General features: G+C 42.5%; 1 protein-coding gene, 1 long non-coding RNA gene and 1 other non-coding gene across 3 annotated transcripts; 2 read left to right on the plus strand and 1 right to left on the minus strand.

Moving 5' to 3' along the window:
- Nucleotides 1-128: 128 nt before the first annotated feature.
- TRNAS-AGA (transfer RNA serine (anticodon AGA)) lies at nucleotides 129-210 on the minus strand. Its single transcript has one exon. It is a non-coding gene; the product is annotated as a tRNA-Ser (tRNA).
- Nucleotides 211-4412: 4202 nt separating this feature from the next.
- LOC148684878 (uncharacterized) lies at nucleotides 4413-7659 on the plus strand. The gene has a single exon (XM_088675726.1). The coding sequence runs from the start codon at nucleotides 4923-4925 to the stop codon at nucleotides 6213-6215; it is 1293 nt and encodes a 430-aa protein (XP_088531852.1). The 5' UTR covers nucleotides 4413-4922; the 3' UTR covers nucleotides 6216-7659.
- Nucleotides 7660-10464: 2805 nt separating this feature from the next.
- On the plus strand, nucleotides 10465-17912 carry LOC148684879 (uncharacterized). The gene is made up of 3 exons (XR_015951548.1): nucleotides 10465-10599; nucleotides 15830-15935; nucleotides 17275-17912. It is a non-coding gene; the product is annotated as an uncharacterized LOC148684879 (long non-coding RNA).
- Nucleotides 17913-18117: the final 205 nt, after the last annotated feature.

An 18117-nucleotide genomic window follows, 5' to 3' on the forward strand; every position in this document is an offset into this window, starting at 1 on the left:
CGCCCCCACGTCTAATCCGCGGTGGTAAATAAATAAACAAGGCCCATTCCTAAAGTCTGGGATTGAAAGTCAAAAGCAGAACGTCACATTCACAAAGCACGTAAATAAAAATTATTTTTTATTTCACACGTAGTCGGCAGGATTCGAACCTGCGCGGGGAGACCCCAATGGATTTCTAGTCCATCGCCTTAACCACTCGGCCACGACTACAGAACATACGTGCTGCCTCTTGCACAACAACTGAGCTCACTTTGGAATGCAGCGTCTGCCTCTGCAATGTCTCCTGTTAGGCTGCTTCGCCACCACAACCGCCTAAAATGATTTAAGATTAAGCACAGTTAAAATATTATTATAAACATTTTGGCAGACATCTACAAGGATGCACCGTGCAACAGAGAGGACTGGGATTTGGCTTTCCAACAAGGGCAGTTATAAATTTATTCCCCAAATAGCTTTACATTAAGCATTTTTTTTTAAAAAAATGCTCTTTCGAATTGATACATGTTTGCTTGGTGTTTTGTTTTAGGACAAGTGCAAACCCTTTTTTTATTCTGCACTGAATCTCAGTTTTTCCTCCTGCTGTCATTTGACAGCCTCCTACATTTTCTTTCTCTTGTTTGGGCCACGGAGCATCCTCTAATGCTTACTCATAAGTAAGCCTCATTGTACTCAATGGAACTTACTTTCCAAGGCTGCAGCCCTATGCAACCTTACCTGGGACTAAGCCCTATTGATGCCAGTGGGACGTGCGTAGACAGGTGTGTAAGACTGCAAGGGTGCATAGAATTTTTTCATGGAAGTTACTATAGTACTAAGATGTGAATCCACTTTTATTTGTAGCAATCAACTACGGGGGTACAACTGGTATTTGCAAATGCCACTGAAGTGGTATTAGGGACTTGGAGTCTGACAACACCTGGAGGGCCACATCTTTTTAATCCCTGAAGCCATACGTTGCCAACTTGCCCCCCCTCTTTTTTTCTTTTTGTGAAAACGATAAATTCTTGTTGTCTCTTTTTATGTATCAGTGCAAGAAGGCATTTGCAACTGTGTGACGTCTTCTTTTAAAATAAAATAAGAGCACTCCTTTTTTTGATACAAAATAAAACAATGTGGCTGAGCGGTTGTGGGTTCAAAGTGGCCTCCTCTGCTCTTTCTCATTCCTGCATGGCAGGTGGTTGGACTAGAAGACCCCTGGGGTCCCTTCCAGCTCTACAGTTCTACGATTTTATGATTCTATGAAATATACTAAGGCCAACTCCCGACACTGCGATCTACTCACAGAGTTAAAAACTGCCAGGAATCTACCCCCTTTTGGGGGGTTCAAGTTGTTGAGCTTTTTTTAGGGAGGAGGAAAGCCCATTTTTAAGGGGTGCAGGGCAAAAATGCTGAGCTTTTTTAGGGGGGCAACATTGTTGAGCTTCTTTGGGGGGGAGCCAGTGATCTACCAGTGATCTACCACAGACTTCCAGTGATCTACCAGTAGATCACGATCTACCTGTTGGACGTGCCTGTACTAAGGCAAGCAACAGCACCACCTACCTTGCTAGCAGGGCAAATGACATATAGTTGCCCTGTTGACTAAAATTTTTATTCCATTTCAGGACTAAAAATATACAACACTAAGAATGACAAATTTATAGAAAGGTGGTCAACTGTTTGTCAACTATTGAATAGTAAGGCCACATAGTTCTATCTCTCTACACTTTAATTTGTTGATTAAACTATGATGATGAAGCATATAGTTTATGAGCCACAAATCAGCTCAAACTACCTCCATGTTTGTTATTTTTACCATTTTTTGTTTGTTTGTCTGTCTATCTATCTATCTATCATCTATCTATCTAATCTATCTATCTATCTATCTATCTATCTATCTATCTATCTATCCTCTTTGCAAACCAGTGCAGCTCCACATTTTATGCAGGAAGTGTAATTAAGAAACATGTATATTCTCCTCTCTTGAATTTTATCAGCCTTATAATAACTATTATTCTTTGGACCTGCGCAGGTACCATGAAATATTCCAAATGTGTATAGGTATAAAATGCTGTTTGGTGTGTCATGTGTTCAAAGTCCTTGGCATGTGGCCACTATTGTCTCTTTCTATTCATTCATAAAAGTGACAGAGAGGGAATGCTCTGTTATGTTGTGTTTGATTGGTAACCCAAGGAAACAATCAGAAGAACCCATCTGAAATGCTCTGAACTAAGAATCATTGTTTCTTCTTAGCAGAATGACAGAAAACCTATTGCTGGATTTCTCCTGCCAAGATTGCTCAACATTCGTCAGACTCATTTTTTTTCCCTTTTTTCTTTATAAAAGAAAAAGCAAAGCCTGCAGTCCTTAACAGCTACAGGCAAAGCCTTTCAGTTACAAGGTGTTTTATAATCCTCTTGGTACCATAAGTAATGAATTGCAAGCCCTCTTTAGATTCTCTTGTACTTGGAGCTTTTTATATTGTTGTTTCATTCCCCTTCCTCCACATCTCAAGGCTCCTATAATATCACTGCCCTATAATGACAGACGTGTTGGGCAGGGCGGTTGTGAGCCCCTCAGTGGCTGATGCTATGGAAGAAACTGAATAGCCCTGATGCCTCTCCAAGTCTTTTTCAAGCACTCCCTTGGTTTAGGTCGTGGTGTCATGTAGGTAAATTGAGTCCAGAAGTTGTGGATCCTCAAGTGGAATTTTTACATCCATCCCTCGCAGCTGTGTAGAGTTTAGACTAATCACAATTCTCCCTGGTATACCATCATCTCTGTAATTTGAAAAAGGATCAGGAGGAGCCTGAAGGCTTGGGGGGGGGGAGAAACATCTTAAAGAAACCTTTTGTCTCAAAATACATCACATGTGGAAAGGGAGCACTTGTTCCTTCAGTGCGAGGGGCTTAAGGAATGTACAAGTCAAATACGTTGTTGGCAGCCTTTCAGGTGTCCCTCAGAAATGCAGCGGCGCACATTTGTAATACAAAATAGCATCTTCTCCCTTTTGGCTCAGTTCCCGACCAGTTTTAGCAAGTGCCCGTGTACATGTGTACATGGACAGCAATATCAGAACGGATAGGGATAGAGTATGCTCTCAGACTGTTTTCGGGGGAATTCAATCCCATGCTGGCAAATTCAGCTTGCACAACTCAAGCTGATTTGGAGCTCTTGCACAACAAAGCCATTGCTTCCCCATAAGATAAGACTTTCTGCAATAAGCAAAGTGATGGGGAAAGTGTGGGGGGTGGAGGATGAGCCATATTGGTGATGAATGCGCCACTCACACAGTTTTGACCAATTTTCAGTTGCTTGATGTCAGAGCTTCAAAGACAAAGCAGCGCCTCCCCATCTTTCCTTCACTCTTTTGGAAATGGAAGTGTATATATATTTATTATGCCGTGTCCTTGCTCATTTCACTCACCAGCCCTGCCTACCATCACCTGCTTGCCAAAACCACCTCTCCCCTGGGAAGGGGGCTAAAATATAACTGGGGTATGATCGCACAGCAGTGTTCCATATCTCTTCATTTGGATCTCACCCCCTCCTCAATTCCTTTGTTTCTTAGGACCAGGACTGCCTTGGCCATGAGGCAGGCTGAGGCAGCCACCTCAGGCAGCAGAACCCCAAAAGGTGGTGCCCCCACAGGTCCCCTGCTTTCCTTGCAAGTTCCATTGCTGGTGGGGAAGTGGTGGCTTTCAGTGAAATCTAATTGGAACCCGCTGCTTCTGCTTCACAGGCACTCAGTGCTTTTTTTATGGGGGGGACACATACCCCAAACATTTTGTGAATCTAACAGGAGAATAAACTAAAACTTTTAACAAAATTTTTAGTTTCTTCTTTAGCACGGTGAATTGTTAGTTCCGTTGAATAGTGCGGTGAATCGTCAGTTCTGTTGCTACCCCCGATGTCGGCCTCATTTCCTGTCACGGTGTTTCCTGAGTCTCAGACAGAAGCGAGCGTTTAATGTGTGAAGTAGGAGTTGGAATCTAACCGCTTCATTTCCTTTCCCAGTGTTTCCTGAATCTCAGACGGAAGCATGTTCTTTGTACTTTTGTCCATTTACTGTATTTATTTTCCCCAATTTGAACTATAAAATGGTGATTTTCTTGAGTCAAAATGAAAGTACCCCTAAACATAATAATAATAAAAAGCACTGGAGGTACCACTGCGTGACTCAGGTAGGGATTCAGGCTTTGGTAGTGGGGATTCTATGGCAGGATAGCAGCACCTTCCCATCTTGCCTCAGGTGGTGAAATGGGATGCACCGCCCCTGGTTAGGGCCGCACCACACATCATAAGCCCCTCACAAGCTTGGCTGTGACAGAAGAGTGAGTGCAATAAGGACAGACAGCAGAGAAGTGGAATGGAATGGTGGGCGGAGTTAAAGTTGAATGACAGGTAGAGAGAGTCGGTTGGAAAATGACAGTTGAAAGGAGAGAGATTTGGCTGTGAGAGTCTGAGGGAAAGGGTTCTTAAAGGTAGAATAGGCAGTATCATGTATTTTTAGTCTGGACTTAAAGGAATAGCTGAGGAACTGACTTTAGTGAGAACTTGGGGACAGGAGCTTGTAGGTTTGCTCAGGAAATGTCACAATTTGTTGGCAGACTGGTGGGATCCAAAACTGTGAGATATTGCCATATAGGAGTTAAAACTGTAGCAGAGTTAATTTAGTAGCAGAGTAGGATCCTAATATATAGGAGCTAAATCTGCGAGAGCAGATTCACAATTTGGCTTCAGCGGTGTGGCCTTTGAAGTTATGGGCTTTTAATATATAAGACTTACGTATCTGAGAGGAGAATTTGTAAGATTTGAATGTGTGAGATGCACATTAGTGGGAGTTTTGAAACAGCGGAAAGTGAGTGACCTTGAAATGCTTCAAAATTTGATTGCAGAACAATCAAACAGCTTTGTTTGGGTCTGAGGAGAGAAATTAAAGAATGCTGTGTAACAAAGCACCCAGGTCAAAAGAGGCTTGTAAGGATGCAGCTATGGATCTTGACTCAATAGACTACTGGAGGATAAAGGAGGTGTTGGAGATGACACGTTTGGAAGTGGAACAGAGGAAGAAAATGGAAGAGAGTCAGAAAGAATTGGAATTAATGATGAAGGACAATAAAAGAAACCAGAGAGAGATGGAGCATCAGAAACAGATAGAACGGGAGCAGAGGAATAAGTATGAATTAGCGATGTTTAGAAGGGAAATAAAGGAGAAAAAGGTTGCCAGAGAATATGAGGAGGTAGGACCTGTGCAGAGAGTGTCCCAAGCAGGCCTTGCATTGAAAGTTCCAAAGGTAGAGCAGTTTATCTTGGAGAAACGAAGATTGCCTGAGAGCCAATTTATGCCAGAAGTGGCTCAGGTGGGAGATGCTGCTAGTAGTCCAAAGAGGCCAGTTGAGGCCTGCATTGTGCCCACTAGCGGAGGGGATGAGCCTTTCTTCCTGGAATTGGCTGATAAGGCCAAGATGCCCAAAGCCATAGGGGGAAAGCCAGCTCAAGAGTCGGAGCTCATTCAAGAAGATGTAGAATGTCTGAAAGAAGAGCTCACAGTAGCCAATGCTGCAAAGGTAGAGCTACAGTTAAAGGTGGATGAGCTACAGAGATCAATAAAGTATTCTGAGCAAAAATGGGAGGATGAAAAAGAATTCTTGCATAATCAGAACATTTGGTTGGCTACAGAACTGAAGGCAAAAACAGATGAACTTCTGGTTCTTGCTTGGGAAAAAAGAAGTGAAATTGTGGGTCTTCAGTATGACCTGGAGAACAAGAGAAAAGAAGTGTCCATGGAAAAGGAAGTCAGTGAACTAAAAAAATCAAATGAAAATCTACAGAAACAGGTGGAAGATCTTTTAGTGGGAGTGAAGGAGGCAAAAGTACAGCAGCAAGCTAGTATGGAAGAGAGATCCCACAATGAACAAAACACCCACATTGAGTTGTCTAATCCATACAAGAGTTTTGCTGATGAATGGGAGACAAAATGCAAAGCGTTATGCCAAGGTATACAGGAGCTGTGCAAATATCTGAAAGGCGCAAGTGAAGCTAACAAAGAAATACAGGATCATTTGGTTGAGATGCAACAATACATGGGGGGGGGAATAAACGAAAAGATTCATGAGCTGGAGGAAGAATGGGACAATGTGAATGATCTTGTTTCAGTCACCAAATGTATAGTGATCCTCTTTCCAGAGGCTGTGTTTGTTCCATCCTTCCAAGAGTCTGCAGGCATTTTTTGAATCAGAGATTATGGAAAGTAATCTTGCTGTGGTGAAGCAGAAAGGGAACTTGCATGTCTGAATAAATGCAAGGCCATCAAAAGAGACTGTGAAATTATTCTTTATCCTTGTGGGAAAGAACTATGTGTTATTTAAGTCTATAACTTGACAAGATGCTGGAAACAGATAATCAAGGCAAAGGAATGTGGATGCAAGCTAGGGTTGTATACATAATACCTGGGCATCTAAATGAATATGTAAGTGGCATTTCACCAAGGCAACTTTGCCTTGCTGGAACTTTGAACAATGGCTATGTGAATCCTAGAAGGGGTTGCCTTTAAAAACAAAATAAAATTGCTCCATGTGAATCTGGATTAAATGTGGACCTTGTTCCTGGGCAAGTGACTCCCCCTCCTAATTTGAACTATCAGTCCTTTTGCTATTAAGGCTCTCTGTGGGGTCCAATAAGCAATTTGATGATGATATTATTCATTTTTGATACAATTGTCTCAAGGTGATGTATAATAAACACAGCAAAAACAGTTTAGAAACAGCACAAAAACATCTAAAAGAAAACCAAAACCTACAAAATAAGATATCCATGGCAGAGATCCATTTATGCAGCTGCGGAAGCCTGTCAGAACAAAATTTGTTTCTGGAAAGTGCAGATAGTTGGTGCCTTTTGTATCTTGTCAGCAATGCTATTCCACAGATGTGTCCTGCTGATTTCCCACACCTACACGGCGTAGATAAGAAGCATGCAAATAATTCTTTAAATTTACAGATGGATAGCTGAAGCTGACTGACCCAAAGACACCAGATGAATTCATAATGGAGCAAACATTGTCCTAGGCATAAATCTAATACATTCTACAATGGACCAAACTGGCTAAGCACTTTCAAACGTTATTCCTTGACTGAGGAAATCTGTACAGTGTGTGCTGAATGCACTGTATTTGAACTGACAACACAAAAGGTTAGAAAATATTGCCACCCGTTGCCAGTCTCTTAAGCCATCCAATATGCCTGTATATTAAAAGATCTGGAATATCTCCCCAATGAATTTAGTTCGCCTAGGAATAACATATTTTTAAGTGGTTACAGCCACACAGGAAAAATTATTTTTGGATAAGTAGGTCAGCTCTGTAACGGCACAGGTGTTTCTGCATGTACAAGACACAGCAGGAAAATGTTTTTAAATAAATAAATGCTGCAATGCAAATTAAAAAAAAAGGGGGGGAGAGAAAACACCCTCTGAACCCAAAAGCAACCCCTACTCATGAGCCAGTATCCTTTTTAATGAATCTGGCACAGTTTCAAAATTTCCACTCATAACCATGCCTGTTTGATCTCTATGAGGTATAGCAAACAATTGTAAAAGAGTTTCTGGCAGAAAAAAGCACCATTGGCTTATGCTGGTGTGTATCAAAAAGTTCCCACTTCCAAATCAGCAATAATTAAGTACACCATCAAAAAATAAAAATAAATATGCCACACCTGCTTTCTCTGGCATGCTGTTTCAGATCCTGTAGGCTGAGCAACCAGCATTTTATTTCTAAAGAAAGAGAAATGACAGGATTGTAGATAACCTGAATAAACACAAGCCTGCCGACCTAGGAGCCCAGAAGGCACAAAAAGGTAAAGGTACCCCTGACTGGTAGGTCCAGTTACGGACGACTCTGGGGTTGCACTCTCATCTTGCTCTATAGGCCGAGGGAGCTGACATTTGTCCACAGACAGTTTTTCCGGGTCATGTGGCCAGCATGACAAAGCTGCTTCTGGCAAACCAGAAGGCCTGTGAGAAGTGAGAGAAGTAGCGTGGGGATTGCTCTCTTGTCACTGGTTGTGCTTGGATATTAAGGATCTCACAAGTATGAGGTCTGAAGCTACTTTTAACCACTCCTGGGAGGGAGGTGAACCTGGTTCCTACAAACATTTGGGGTTGGGGTAGAGACTGCAGTTTGCTAGTAGAGCACATACAAATGATTCCAGGGTCAGACCTTGACATCTACAATTAAAGGACCTGGAATCTCCTTCCTTAGAGAGCTTGGATGGCCATCTGTTATGGATGATTTAGTTGAGATCCCTGCATTGCTGGGGGTTGGACTAGATGACCCTCGGGATCCTATCCAAGTCTGCAATTCTACAATTCTATGAAATGTTTAAGCAACAGAGCTCCAATTTGGGATGTGGTTCATGGCTGGCAAGACAGCCTTCCTGCACAGGCACCAATTTTGTCTTTTTCAAGAAGAGAAATTGTGTGATTTCCCAAAGTGCTGGGATAAGAAAAACTATGAGATTAAAATATATGTTTCTTGTGGTGAGAGAAAAGCGCTGCTAAAAAACACAAGCAACGCCAGTGATTTTGGAGATATCTCTACCAGCAGGGGGCACTGCAGTGTGACTTTTAAGGAGCAAGACACAAGTGGAATTGCATTTGAAGCAATCATTTCAGCACAAACAGGTTCAATCTTTAGTAACTGTCACTGGAAAATGCCCAAATTATCACCTGCAAGTTGAAAAGCAAGAGCTACTTTTATTGATATGATTAGTTGGCCAATATAGGTAGAGAATGAAAGGGAGAAAGAATAAAATCCATGTTTTTGTTTTTTAATCTTGCAGGTGACGCACAACTTCTGATCTCACCCCTTCAGGGTAATTACATAGAACATGAAGGCATAATTTTAAGAGCAAGAAGGGCCTGCAGTAATTAGAAAACATGCAAAGATCGTTAAGTCTTTATAGCGTGCAAGGCACTGACAAATTTAGCGGTTAATGGCACACATGCAAAAATTATTCTGAATCACTCTTAGGGAGTGTGCTCATAAAGTAATGTCTACAGCACCTTTCACTATGGGGATACACCAGTGGTGCTAGGTAACAATCTTCCTAACAGCTTTGAAATTGGCCAGTTATTTGTGGAAATAACTTCTGTTTCTGGGTGATACTTCTCAGATTTTGGTGCATTGGCAGGATACTGCCACCCCAACAGAATCTGAGCATTGCCATATTTAATGTGATCTATGCTTCTCATATATAGAACAGAACGAACTCAGAGCAGACAGTTCTGAGTGAGGTGGACAAATAGACTGCCCCGCAGTTCCCTAAGGAAAACAGATCTAAAACAGAAGGGAGAGTTTAATAGTTAAAAGTGGTGCATAGCATCACATGGGATGGTGATGGTTTAAAAGTGTGACGCAATTCATTATGAACAGTTCTCTTTATAAACAAAGGATTACAGAGGTTGGACGTCCTGGGTGCTTTAGCTGAGATTCCTGCATTGCAGGGGGTTGGACTACTGTAGATGACCCTTGTGCTCCCTTCCAGCTCTACAATTCTGTGATTCTATGAAAGGAAGCTTCATTCTACTACAGCAAACTATTTCTCCATCTCTAGCCTAGCATTGCCAATCTCACCGGAAGTGGCTCTCCAGGTGCTAGACAGAGTTCTTTGCCACCACCTTCTGCATGACACCGTTAACAAGAATTGTTGTTGTTGTTGTTTAGTCGTGTCCGACTCTTCGTGACCCCATGGAGCATAGCACGCCAGGCACTCCTATCTTCCACTGCCTCCCACAGTTTGGTCAAACTCATGTTCGTAGCTTTGAGAACACTGTCCATCTCATCCTCTTTCGTCCCCTTCACCTTGTGCCCTCAATCTTTCCCAACATCAGGGTCTTTTCCAAGGATTCTTCTCTTCTCATGAGTTGGCCAAAGTATTGGAGCCTCAGCTTCACGATCTGTCCTTCCAGGGAGCACTCAGGGCTGATTTCCTTCAGAATGGATAGGTTTGATCTTCTTGCAGTCCACGGGACTCTCAAGAGTCTCCTCCAGCACCATAATTCAAAAGCATCAATTCTTTGGCGATCAGCCTTCTTTATGGTCCAGCTCTCACTTCCATACATCACTACTGGGAAAAGAATTGCCTGGGATCAAACATTTATCAGCATGCAAAGCTTGTCCCTTTCCAGTGTGATGTCAGCCGAAGGGACAACTTACCTGCTCTGCCTGCCGAGAGGTACGTGAGTGGCTTCTGCTCTGGGAGCATACATAGATCCTCACATGACTTCCGTCTTGCACCAGATGCAGGAGTTCCCCTTTACTCTAGAAATGCGGCTCAGGGATGGGGAACCTATGGCTTTCCAGGTGCTACCAGACCCTCCCATCAGCTCTAGCCCGCATCGTTTGTAGGCAAGGATTACGGGAGTTGTGGTCCAGCAGCATCTTGATGGTTGTGGGTTTCCTGCCAGTGGTATAGCTTGTGTGAAACCATTCATAGTAGACCACATTTTTCTTCTTTACAGCATGTTTTGCAGTATGAGAGAAGAAGAAGAAGAAGAAGAAGAAGAAGAAGAAGAAGAAGAAGAAGAAGAAGAAGAAGAAGAAGAAGACATTGTGCAAAACAGGTCTGTAAGTAGGTTAATGAGATGTAGTGGGAAAGCAAATGGACGTATGCACAGAACTGCCCCCCTCTACCAAAGCGTATGGGAAAACGCTTGTGGGTGGAAGATTTGTATGAGCGATGGAAGTTCTGTGCCTGCCTGCAAGGAATTATCGGATTGATAATTCCTTGCATATCCCAAACCGATGCAGAATGCCAGTGCAAGCACAGTCATGGGAAAAAAAATAGAAAACAGAATGTACATATGAGGAAATAAATCTTTACTTATGGGTACAGTTTCACAAGCCACACCTATGTTTGAAGATACATGCAGCTATAATTAATGAATTTACGTCCGAGAGAAAACTGTGAGACAAGACAGCTGTGAACCTTGCCTTTAAAAATGCAAGAAGAGGCCTGAAGTGGTAGAGAGGAAATATTGGGCTTATTAGATTAAGCTCTGAATTTAATCAAACAGGCGTTTTGTTTTGTGGGGTGATTTCTTTTTTTAAAATGCCATAAATTAATTTTATTTCATACACTGCTTTATTGTAAAAACAACAACAACACCTCAAAGCAGTCAAAATGTCTCTCATTTTCATGGCACATTTATCTGTAAATCTGGTATACAGCAAAGTCTCAGAATTCCCATAATAAGCAGAAGTCCTTTTGAAATATTGTTTGTTATTATAAAATTAAAGGTCATGGGAGCTGGTTACTTTTTATGTTAGGTTAGCTCCACAAGCAACCAGCGAACAGTATAAAGTTCATTTTCCTATGATTTGAAATGCAGCGGTAATGGCTTCCGGAAGTACATTGGCTGGAAAGCCATGGTGGAAGGAGGAATCATAGAATCATAGAGATGGAAGAGACCACAAGGGCCATCCAGTCCAACCCCCTGCCAAGCAGGAAACACCATCAAAGCATTCTTGACATATGCCTATCAAGCCTCTGCTTAAAGACCTCCAAAGAAGGAGACTCCATCACACTCCTTGGTAGCAAATTCCACTGCCGAACAGCTCTTACTGTCAGGAAGTTCTTCCTAATGTTTAGGTGGAATCTTCTTTCTTGTAGTTTGAATCCATCGCTCCATGTCCACTTCTCTGGAGCAGCATAAAACAATCTTTCTCCCTTCTCCATATGACATCCTTTCATATATTTGAACATGGCTATCATATCACCCCTTAACCTTCTCTTCTCCAGGCTAAACATACCCAGCTCCCTAAGCCGTTCCTCATAAGGCATCGTTTCCAGGCCTTTGACCATTTTGGTTGCCCTCCTCTGGACACGTTCCAGCTTGTCAGTATCCTTCTTGAACTGTGGTGCCCAGAACTGGACACAGTACTCCAGGTGAGGTCTGACCAGAGCAGAATACAGTGGTACTATTACTTCCCTTGATCTAGATGCTATACTCCTATTGATGCAGCCCAGAATTGCATTGGCTTTTTTAGCTGCTGCATCACACTGCTGACTCATGTCAAGTTTGTAGTCCACCAAGACTCCTAGATCCTTTTCACATGTACTGCTCTTAAGCCAGGTGTCACCCATCCTGTATTTGTGCCTTTCATTTTTTCTGCCTAAGTGTAGTACCTTACATTTCTCCTTGTTAAAATTCATCTTGTTTGCTTTGGCCCACTTGTCTAATCTGTTAAGGTCATTTTGAAATGTGATCCTGTCCTCTGGGGTATTAGCCACAGAGATTGGGGATGTGCGCTTGGGGGTGGTGGTGGCAAGGTATGTTTTACTTCCAACTGACATGTGCCACAGTGCAAGATGAAAAAAATCTGCACCTTTTGGTCCCGTCCTCTGGCGTGATCAGAGCATGGCAGACAAAATAGGGCATCCAGGATTGGGATCAGAAGCTAGGGTGTAATGCTTAAAATGGGACAGTTGCGTAGTACGCTAGTCCAACATCCTGTTTTCACAGTGACCACCCAGATGCTCAACAGGACCCGAGTGCAAGAGCACTCCTCCCTCCTGTGATTTCCAGAAACTGGCATTCAGATACATGACTGTCTTTGACCGTGGAAGGAGAGCAAGAGTCAGCATGGCTCAGAGTACCATTGAATTTGTCCAATCCTCTTTTACAGCCGTCAAAGTTGTCTGCCATCTGAGCGTTTGCATGTTCAGGAAGACAGTTGAACATGCCTAGCCTACCAAAGAGCCTTGCATAAATGTGTAATGCACAATGGAACTTAAAAAATGTGTATGCCATATATATATATATATATATATATATATATATATATATATATATATATATCCCTATCTGGCCTCCAGAAACCCTCAGAGATGTGCAGGTCCTGGGCCCAGATGATAAGCATGGAAAGAACAGCATTCAGTGCCAATATCCATTATTAGATATTACATTTCAAAGATTCCAGTCTACAGATAGCTCATTTTAAGATTAATAATGGATACACATCTAAATTGTGAGAGGTTAACTTTCAGAAACAGCAGAGATACAGAATTACTTTTGTTCTTGCAAAGAAGCCCTACTAACACGTCAGAAGGCCAGCTCCAAAAAAGGGGCACTTTTAACAGACAACTTAGAGAGGTTAAATCTAAAAAATCCTTCTCAGTTACTTGGGTCTTACCCACACTTACTCTTTGCCCCTCTTTTGCCAGGCTGAGGTCTGCACTTTAAAGTTCCATGTCCAAATGGATTTAAAAAAAATTGTCCTGAGCTTTCCATGTGAAAACCACTCTTTAAATCTTAATCAGAGCAAACATCAATTCGTGTTTTCCACAGAATGACGTTTGCTCCAATTGAACTTTAAAGAGTGGGTTTTTGCAAGGAAAGCTCTGGAGAAAAAAAAAGTGCTCCAACATGCTGTTTTAAATCAGTGACGACACTTGGAAAGAGTGGAGGAAAGGTATGTTTGGATAATAACCCCTTAATCTCTGTTTGCTGAATTTGTTTTCAGACAATAGGGAGCAGTCTTCCCCCCAGATCTCTATCACCCATTATGGACGGGTGTTATACCTAAACAATTTTGGTCCTTAGCTTTCATGATTGTGTGTGTTAGCTCTTTTTTCCTGGGCATCCACAAGTAGCATCAGGACTAAGTTCATCGTTATGTCCAATGCATCTTGTTTGCTATTATGCAAATGCGATCTTCATTTACTTGAAAAATCTCAATAAAAAATAAAGAAGTCATCTAAGCCTTTCACCACCACTGCATGTTATGATAGCTAATTCCATTCATTAAGGAGTGTGTCCTTTTGGCAGTCCTGAATTGCATGGGAGTGCATTTCTTTGGATGATTCCGAGTTCTAAGATTACAAATCTGATTTTATTTGCAACCATGTCTCTATCATACCTCCATCACCTCTTTGTCTCTAGTCTACGTATGCTTGATATGATCCAGTTTTGATACTGAGCATTTGAAAAAGGTTTTGGTTAAATCTACTCAGTGTTTTTTTTCTGGGGGTACGCAGGGGTACGCATACCCCTAAACATTTTGAAAAAAAAATATTTTTTATTAATTTTCCAATTAAAACCAATTATATCACATTCAATATTTCAAATTATACACATATATATATCAATCAAACCGAATGTTATGCCAAATCATCTAAAGAATTTTTTATTTGGGTTCCCATGCTTCAAGAAATTGGGAATTCCTCGCAACTGTCCACTGCCGTCTTTTTTCTAAAGTTCAAATCGTCCTCCAAGTTCATAATAATCCAGATCTTCCCCTTACAGTCACATAGATGTTTTCCACTTTCATCCGATTGTTTCCCAGCCGCTGAGATAAATATCAAACAAAGTTTCACAGATGTTCTTTCTCCTGTGTGAGTTAATCAGTCCAGCCTCCCCATAAATCTTCTTAATGGAGCTCCTTGTTGCGTCGAAGCAGCCCGAAGCAGCGCCATCTCAAAAAGCTCAAATCACTTTCGCTTTCTCTCATAGCCATGAAGATTCACGATCATTATAGAATTTACAGCTTTTTCAGGCAGGAGACCCAAACATCAAACCATAAACTCTTGGTAAATTAATGGATCTCCTTGCCCTATAGCTGAACTTAGCTTCAGGTCGCTGCTCCAATTTAAAGTGCGTCACAACTCATAAGTCCTCCGAGCGCGTCCAGAACTCCTTTCGCCCGACTAGGGGGAGGCTTTTCTCATCGGCAACTCCACATCTTTAAAAAAATATGCTCAGTAACAACAGTTATAAAGTTCAACTCACACAGTCTTTTGCTTCTCTTTCACTCCAAACAAGCCAGGACATCGCGTCCGGGAAGGTACGAGGCAACAATATGAAGGAAATAAAAAATAAAAACTCGCTTCCCTTATCGCTCCGTCCCCATCAATCCTTCTTCCAGATGCAGTACAATCTTTGACTCCTCTCCTTTCAGCAGCATAAATTTCTCAGCAGTAAACAGCGCTTCTTCCCCTCCTTCTGAAGTATGTCCATAGATTTAAGCCTAATTATCTTCTTTAACCATGGAAATCCCCGCCATGCAGATTAGCGTCCGGGAGTCCTGGCCCTCGTAAGTGCTCAGCCCAAGCTCCCCCCACTCCAAAAACAGTCGGAGTGGGTCTGGGGGCATCGCGGGCCAGCGGCCCCTCTCCGTAACCCCCGGAGAGGGTAGGGGGTTGCCATTTACTCCCCTAGCAACCGCCAAATTCCTTACGAAGGTCAGAGAGATGGAAAACAGGTCCGCCATTCCTGCAGGCGGAAACCGGAACCTCATACCCCTAAACATTTTGTGAATCTAAGTTTGGCCTCGTTGAAGGGCAGTATTTCAATATGAATAGGAAAATGAGAGTCCCCCCTAAACATTTTTTAAAGAAAAAAAGCACTGAATATACTGTAGGAAAACTAGTGGTTAACAGGGAGCGACAAAGGGGAAAATGATTTTTTTTTTATATCCTACACAGTTATGAAAACCGTGATGAGCTGTGCTTATTTTCCAGAGAAAGGAGCACAGTTGCACCTGCAGCAGGCTATGTTTTCTTTATCACTGTGACAGAAAACATGAATCATGGATTCTTGCAGATTTTTCCAGTGTACATCATGGGCTTCCTCTTATTTATCACAATTCCTATAGGAACTAACCCTGGCCTTGAGTAATAAGTGCGTTGCCATGCTCTGGGACATGAGTTGAAAAAAAGAAGTTTATTATACAAGATGACTCAACCCTGCCTGCAGCCACTGAAAGAAAAAGGGAGGGGAAAAGTTGACATCTTGACCTTCGTATTATCAAGCCCAACTCCACTCTCATTTGTTTATACTGTATCTCAACCAGATCGACTGAGGTGAGGCCCTGCGTAAACCTGCAAACTGTAAGGGAGTGGCAGGTGAAGTAACAGAAGGGCTTCAGTTCACCTGCACTGTAAAGGAAGCCGGCACAGGTAAGCAGTGGGGTGCCTTGAATGATAGCCGGGGTGCTGTGGGCAACACTGGCCTCTGTCCCTCTTTCCTTCCATCGGTCCTCTAATGCCCTCTCATGTCTCTGCTTCCCAAAGGCTTGCTGTAGTCCCGGCTACAAGCTCCCCAGGTGAATGGTGCCTCTGGGGCTGGCCAGTGGGTGCTTCCCAGGCCCCTATGGGGGAATATGAGGAGGCACCTCTCTTTGGGGGCAGGGGGACCAGCTCAGAGACCAGGGATGGCAGAGGGGAGAAGAGAGGAGGGTTTGGAAAGGGGTGAGGGGCTGCCAGCTCTGCAGGCAAGGGGTGACATAACTGGGATCCTGAGCCCCAAAGGGGTGCTGCAGAAAGAATGTAGTTGGTCAAGGGAGCTATGGATCCAGAAAGGTTGAAAACTTCTGGTCTAGAGGTTCATCCCCCACAGAGACTCAGGCAAATACTGTTTAGGGGCTCAAGAGCGAAGGACATACTCACACTGCAGTCAGTATGGACACCTAAGAATGACAGAATATGAAGAGGTGTGGAATTAAGAAAGAACACAAGCGTGAAAGCAGAAGACAGCCAGTGGCAGGATAAATAGAGCAAGGAAGAAGTACAATGAGAAGCATGGAACAAAGGACAATAATGTGTTTGTTAGCTTATTATTATTATTATTATTATTATTATTATTATTATTATTATTATATATACCACTTCCACCCCCAATCTGGCTGGGTTTCCCCAGCCACTCTGGGCGGCTTACAGCATATATAAAAACATAATATGGTCATCCACTAATGGCGGAAAGAAAAGCACCATTCAGGTGAGCTGCAGTTAGGGACGGGAGAAATTTGTTTTGGGTTGCATTTATAGGTGAATCCATCTAATCTGCCCTTCCCGAAATGAAATGTGAATCAAGACACAGCCATCCTTTGAAATTTGCACTTCCTTAAATTTTGCAATTCAGTTGTCCATTCAACTAATGTGTAGAAAAATGTGTATGGTGGAGTAAATTATGCACATAAATGTGTTTATTTATGAAAATAACACAAAATACTAGTGCCTAAATTTTATTTACTTAATAAAATTTGTACACTTGATTGTAGTAAAAACCTTAAAGCAGCTGTAACTGTGGGCTAGTCATGTGTTACAACTTATGGCCCTGCGTCAGGTGTACATTCCAATTTGCACCAAAATACATATTTGGACAATTCAACAAACGTGTGGACGATCATCAAAATGGGGATGGGGAATGTGCCTATAAGCATTGGCAAAACTACTGCAGATCTCCGGTGCTGGGTTGCGGGTGAATGATGTCAGGCTTTCTTTTCTTTTCTTTTTATAGATTTTGCAGTAGTTGGAGATCACTCCAAAATACAGTACAGTCATTCACCCACTTACACACAATCAACTCGCACGTGACCACATATACCTGCATTGGTGGCAAGTAAATAATTCAATCAATTCAAACCCGGAAATGGGGGGAGAGAACTGGAGAGTCCACGTGGTTTGTGAGGAGACCCTCCCCAGAGCCTGAAGTGAGGGTGAATGAAGCCCTGAAGAGACCGCAGGCACTACGGGGCTTTGTTTATGCTGCTCAGCCTCCCCATCTAACGTGTGGGGTGGCGTAGCAGCAGCAGCAGCAGCAGCAGCAGCAGCAGCAGCAGCAGCAGCAGCAGCAGCAGCAGCCTCTTTCCCTCGCTTCCTCCTGCCGGCCCCAGATCTTCAATTCTAGTTGTGGATATTTTTGGATACAGTATTTTTGGTATGGATTGAAGAAAGAGCAGCAGAGAGGATGTTTAAAGGGTGCTCTCCACTTTAAAAAAGTCACTTGTGCATGGAGGAGCCCGGAACGTAACCCCTGAGTAAATTGGGAGGTGTCTGTAGATACTTATGAAGAAGGTACTGGACGTATACTGGTTTGGTGTGCAGGGACCTGTTAAAAATGTGGATTCCGATTTCCTATTAAAAGAGTGAAAACTATTTACAGCCACACCGTCCATTTTTCAGCACAGTATGTGTGCATGAGCGAGAGAGAGAGAGAAGAAAAAGAGAAGTTTAAGGAATAACACCAAAGGCACAGAACATATGGAAATGTAGAGATTTCCATTTTCTATAAGGAGCATATAACGAAGGAAGAATGTTACTCTTACTAAAGCTGGACATCATCTGATACCACAGAACCACT

Source organism: Zootoca vivipara, chromosome 8 (assembly GCF_965207765.1).
Source record: "Zootoca vivipara chromosome 8, rZooViv2.hap1.1, whole genome shotgun sequence".
Classification (NCBI taxonomy): Eukaryota; Metazoa; Chordata; class Lepidosauria; order Squamata; family Lacertidae; genus Zootoca; species Zootoca vivipara.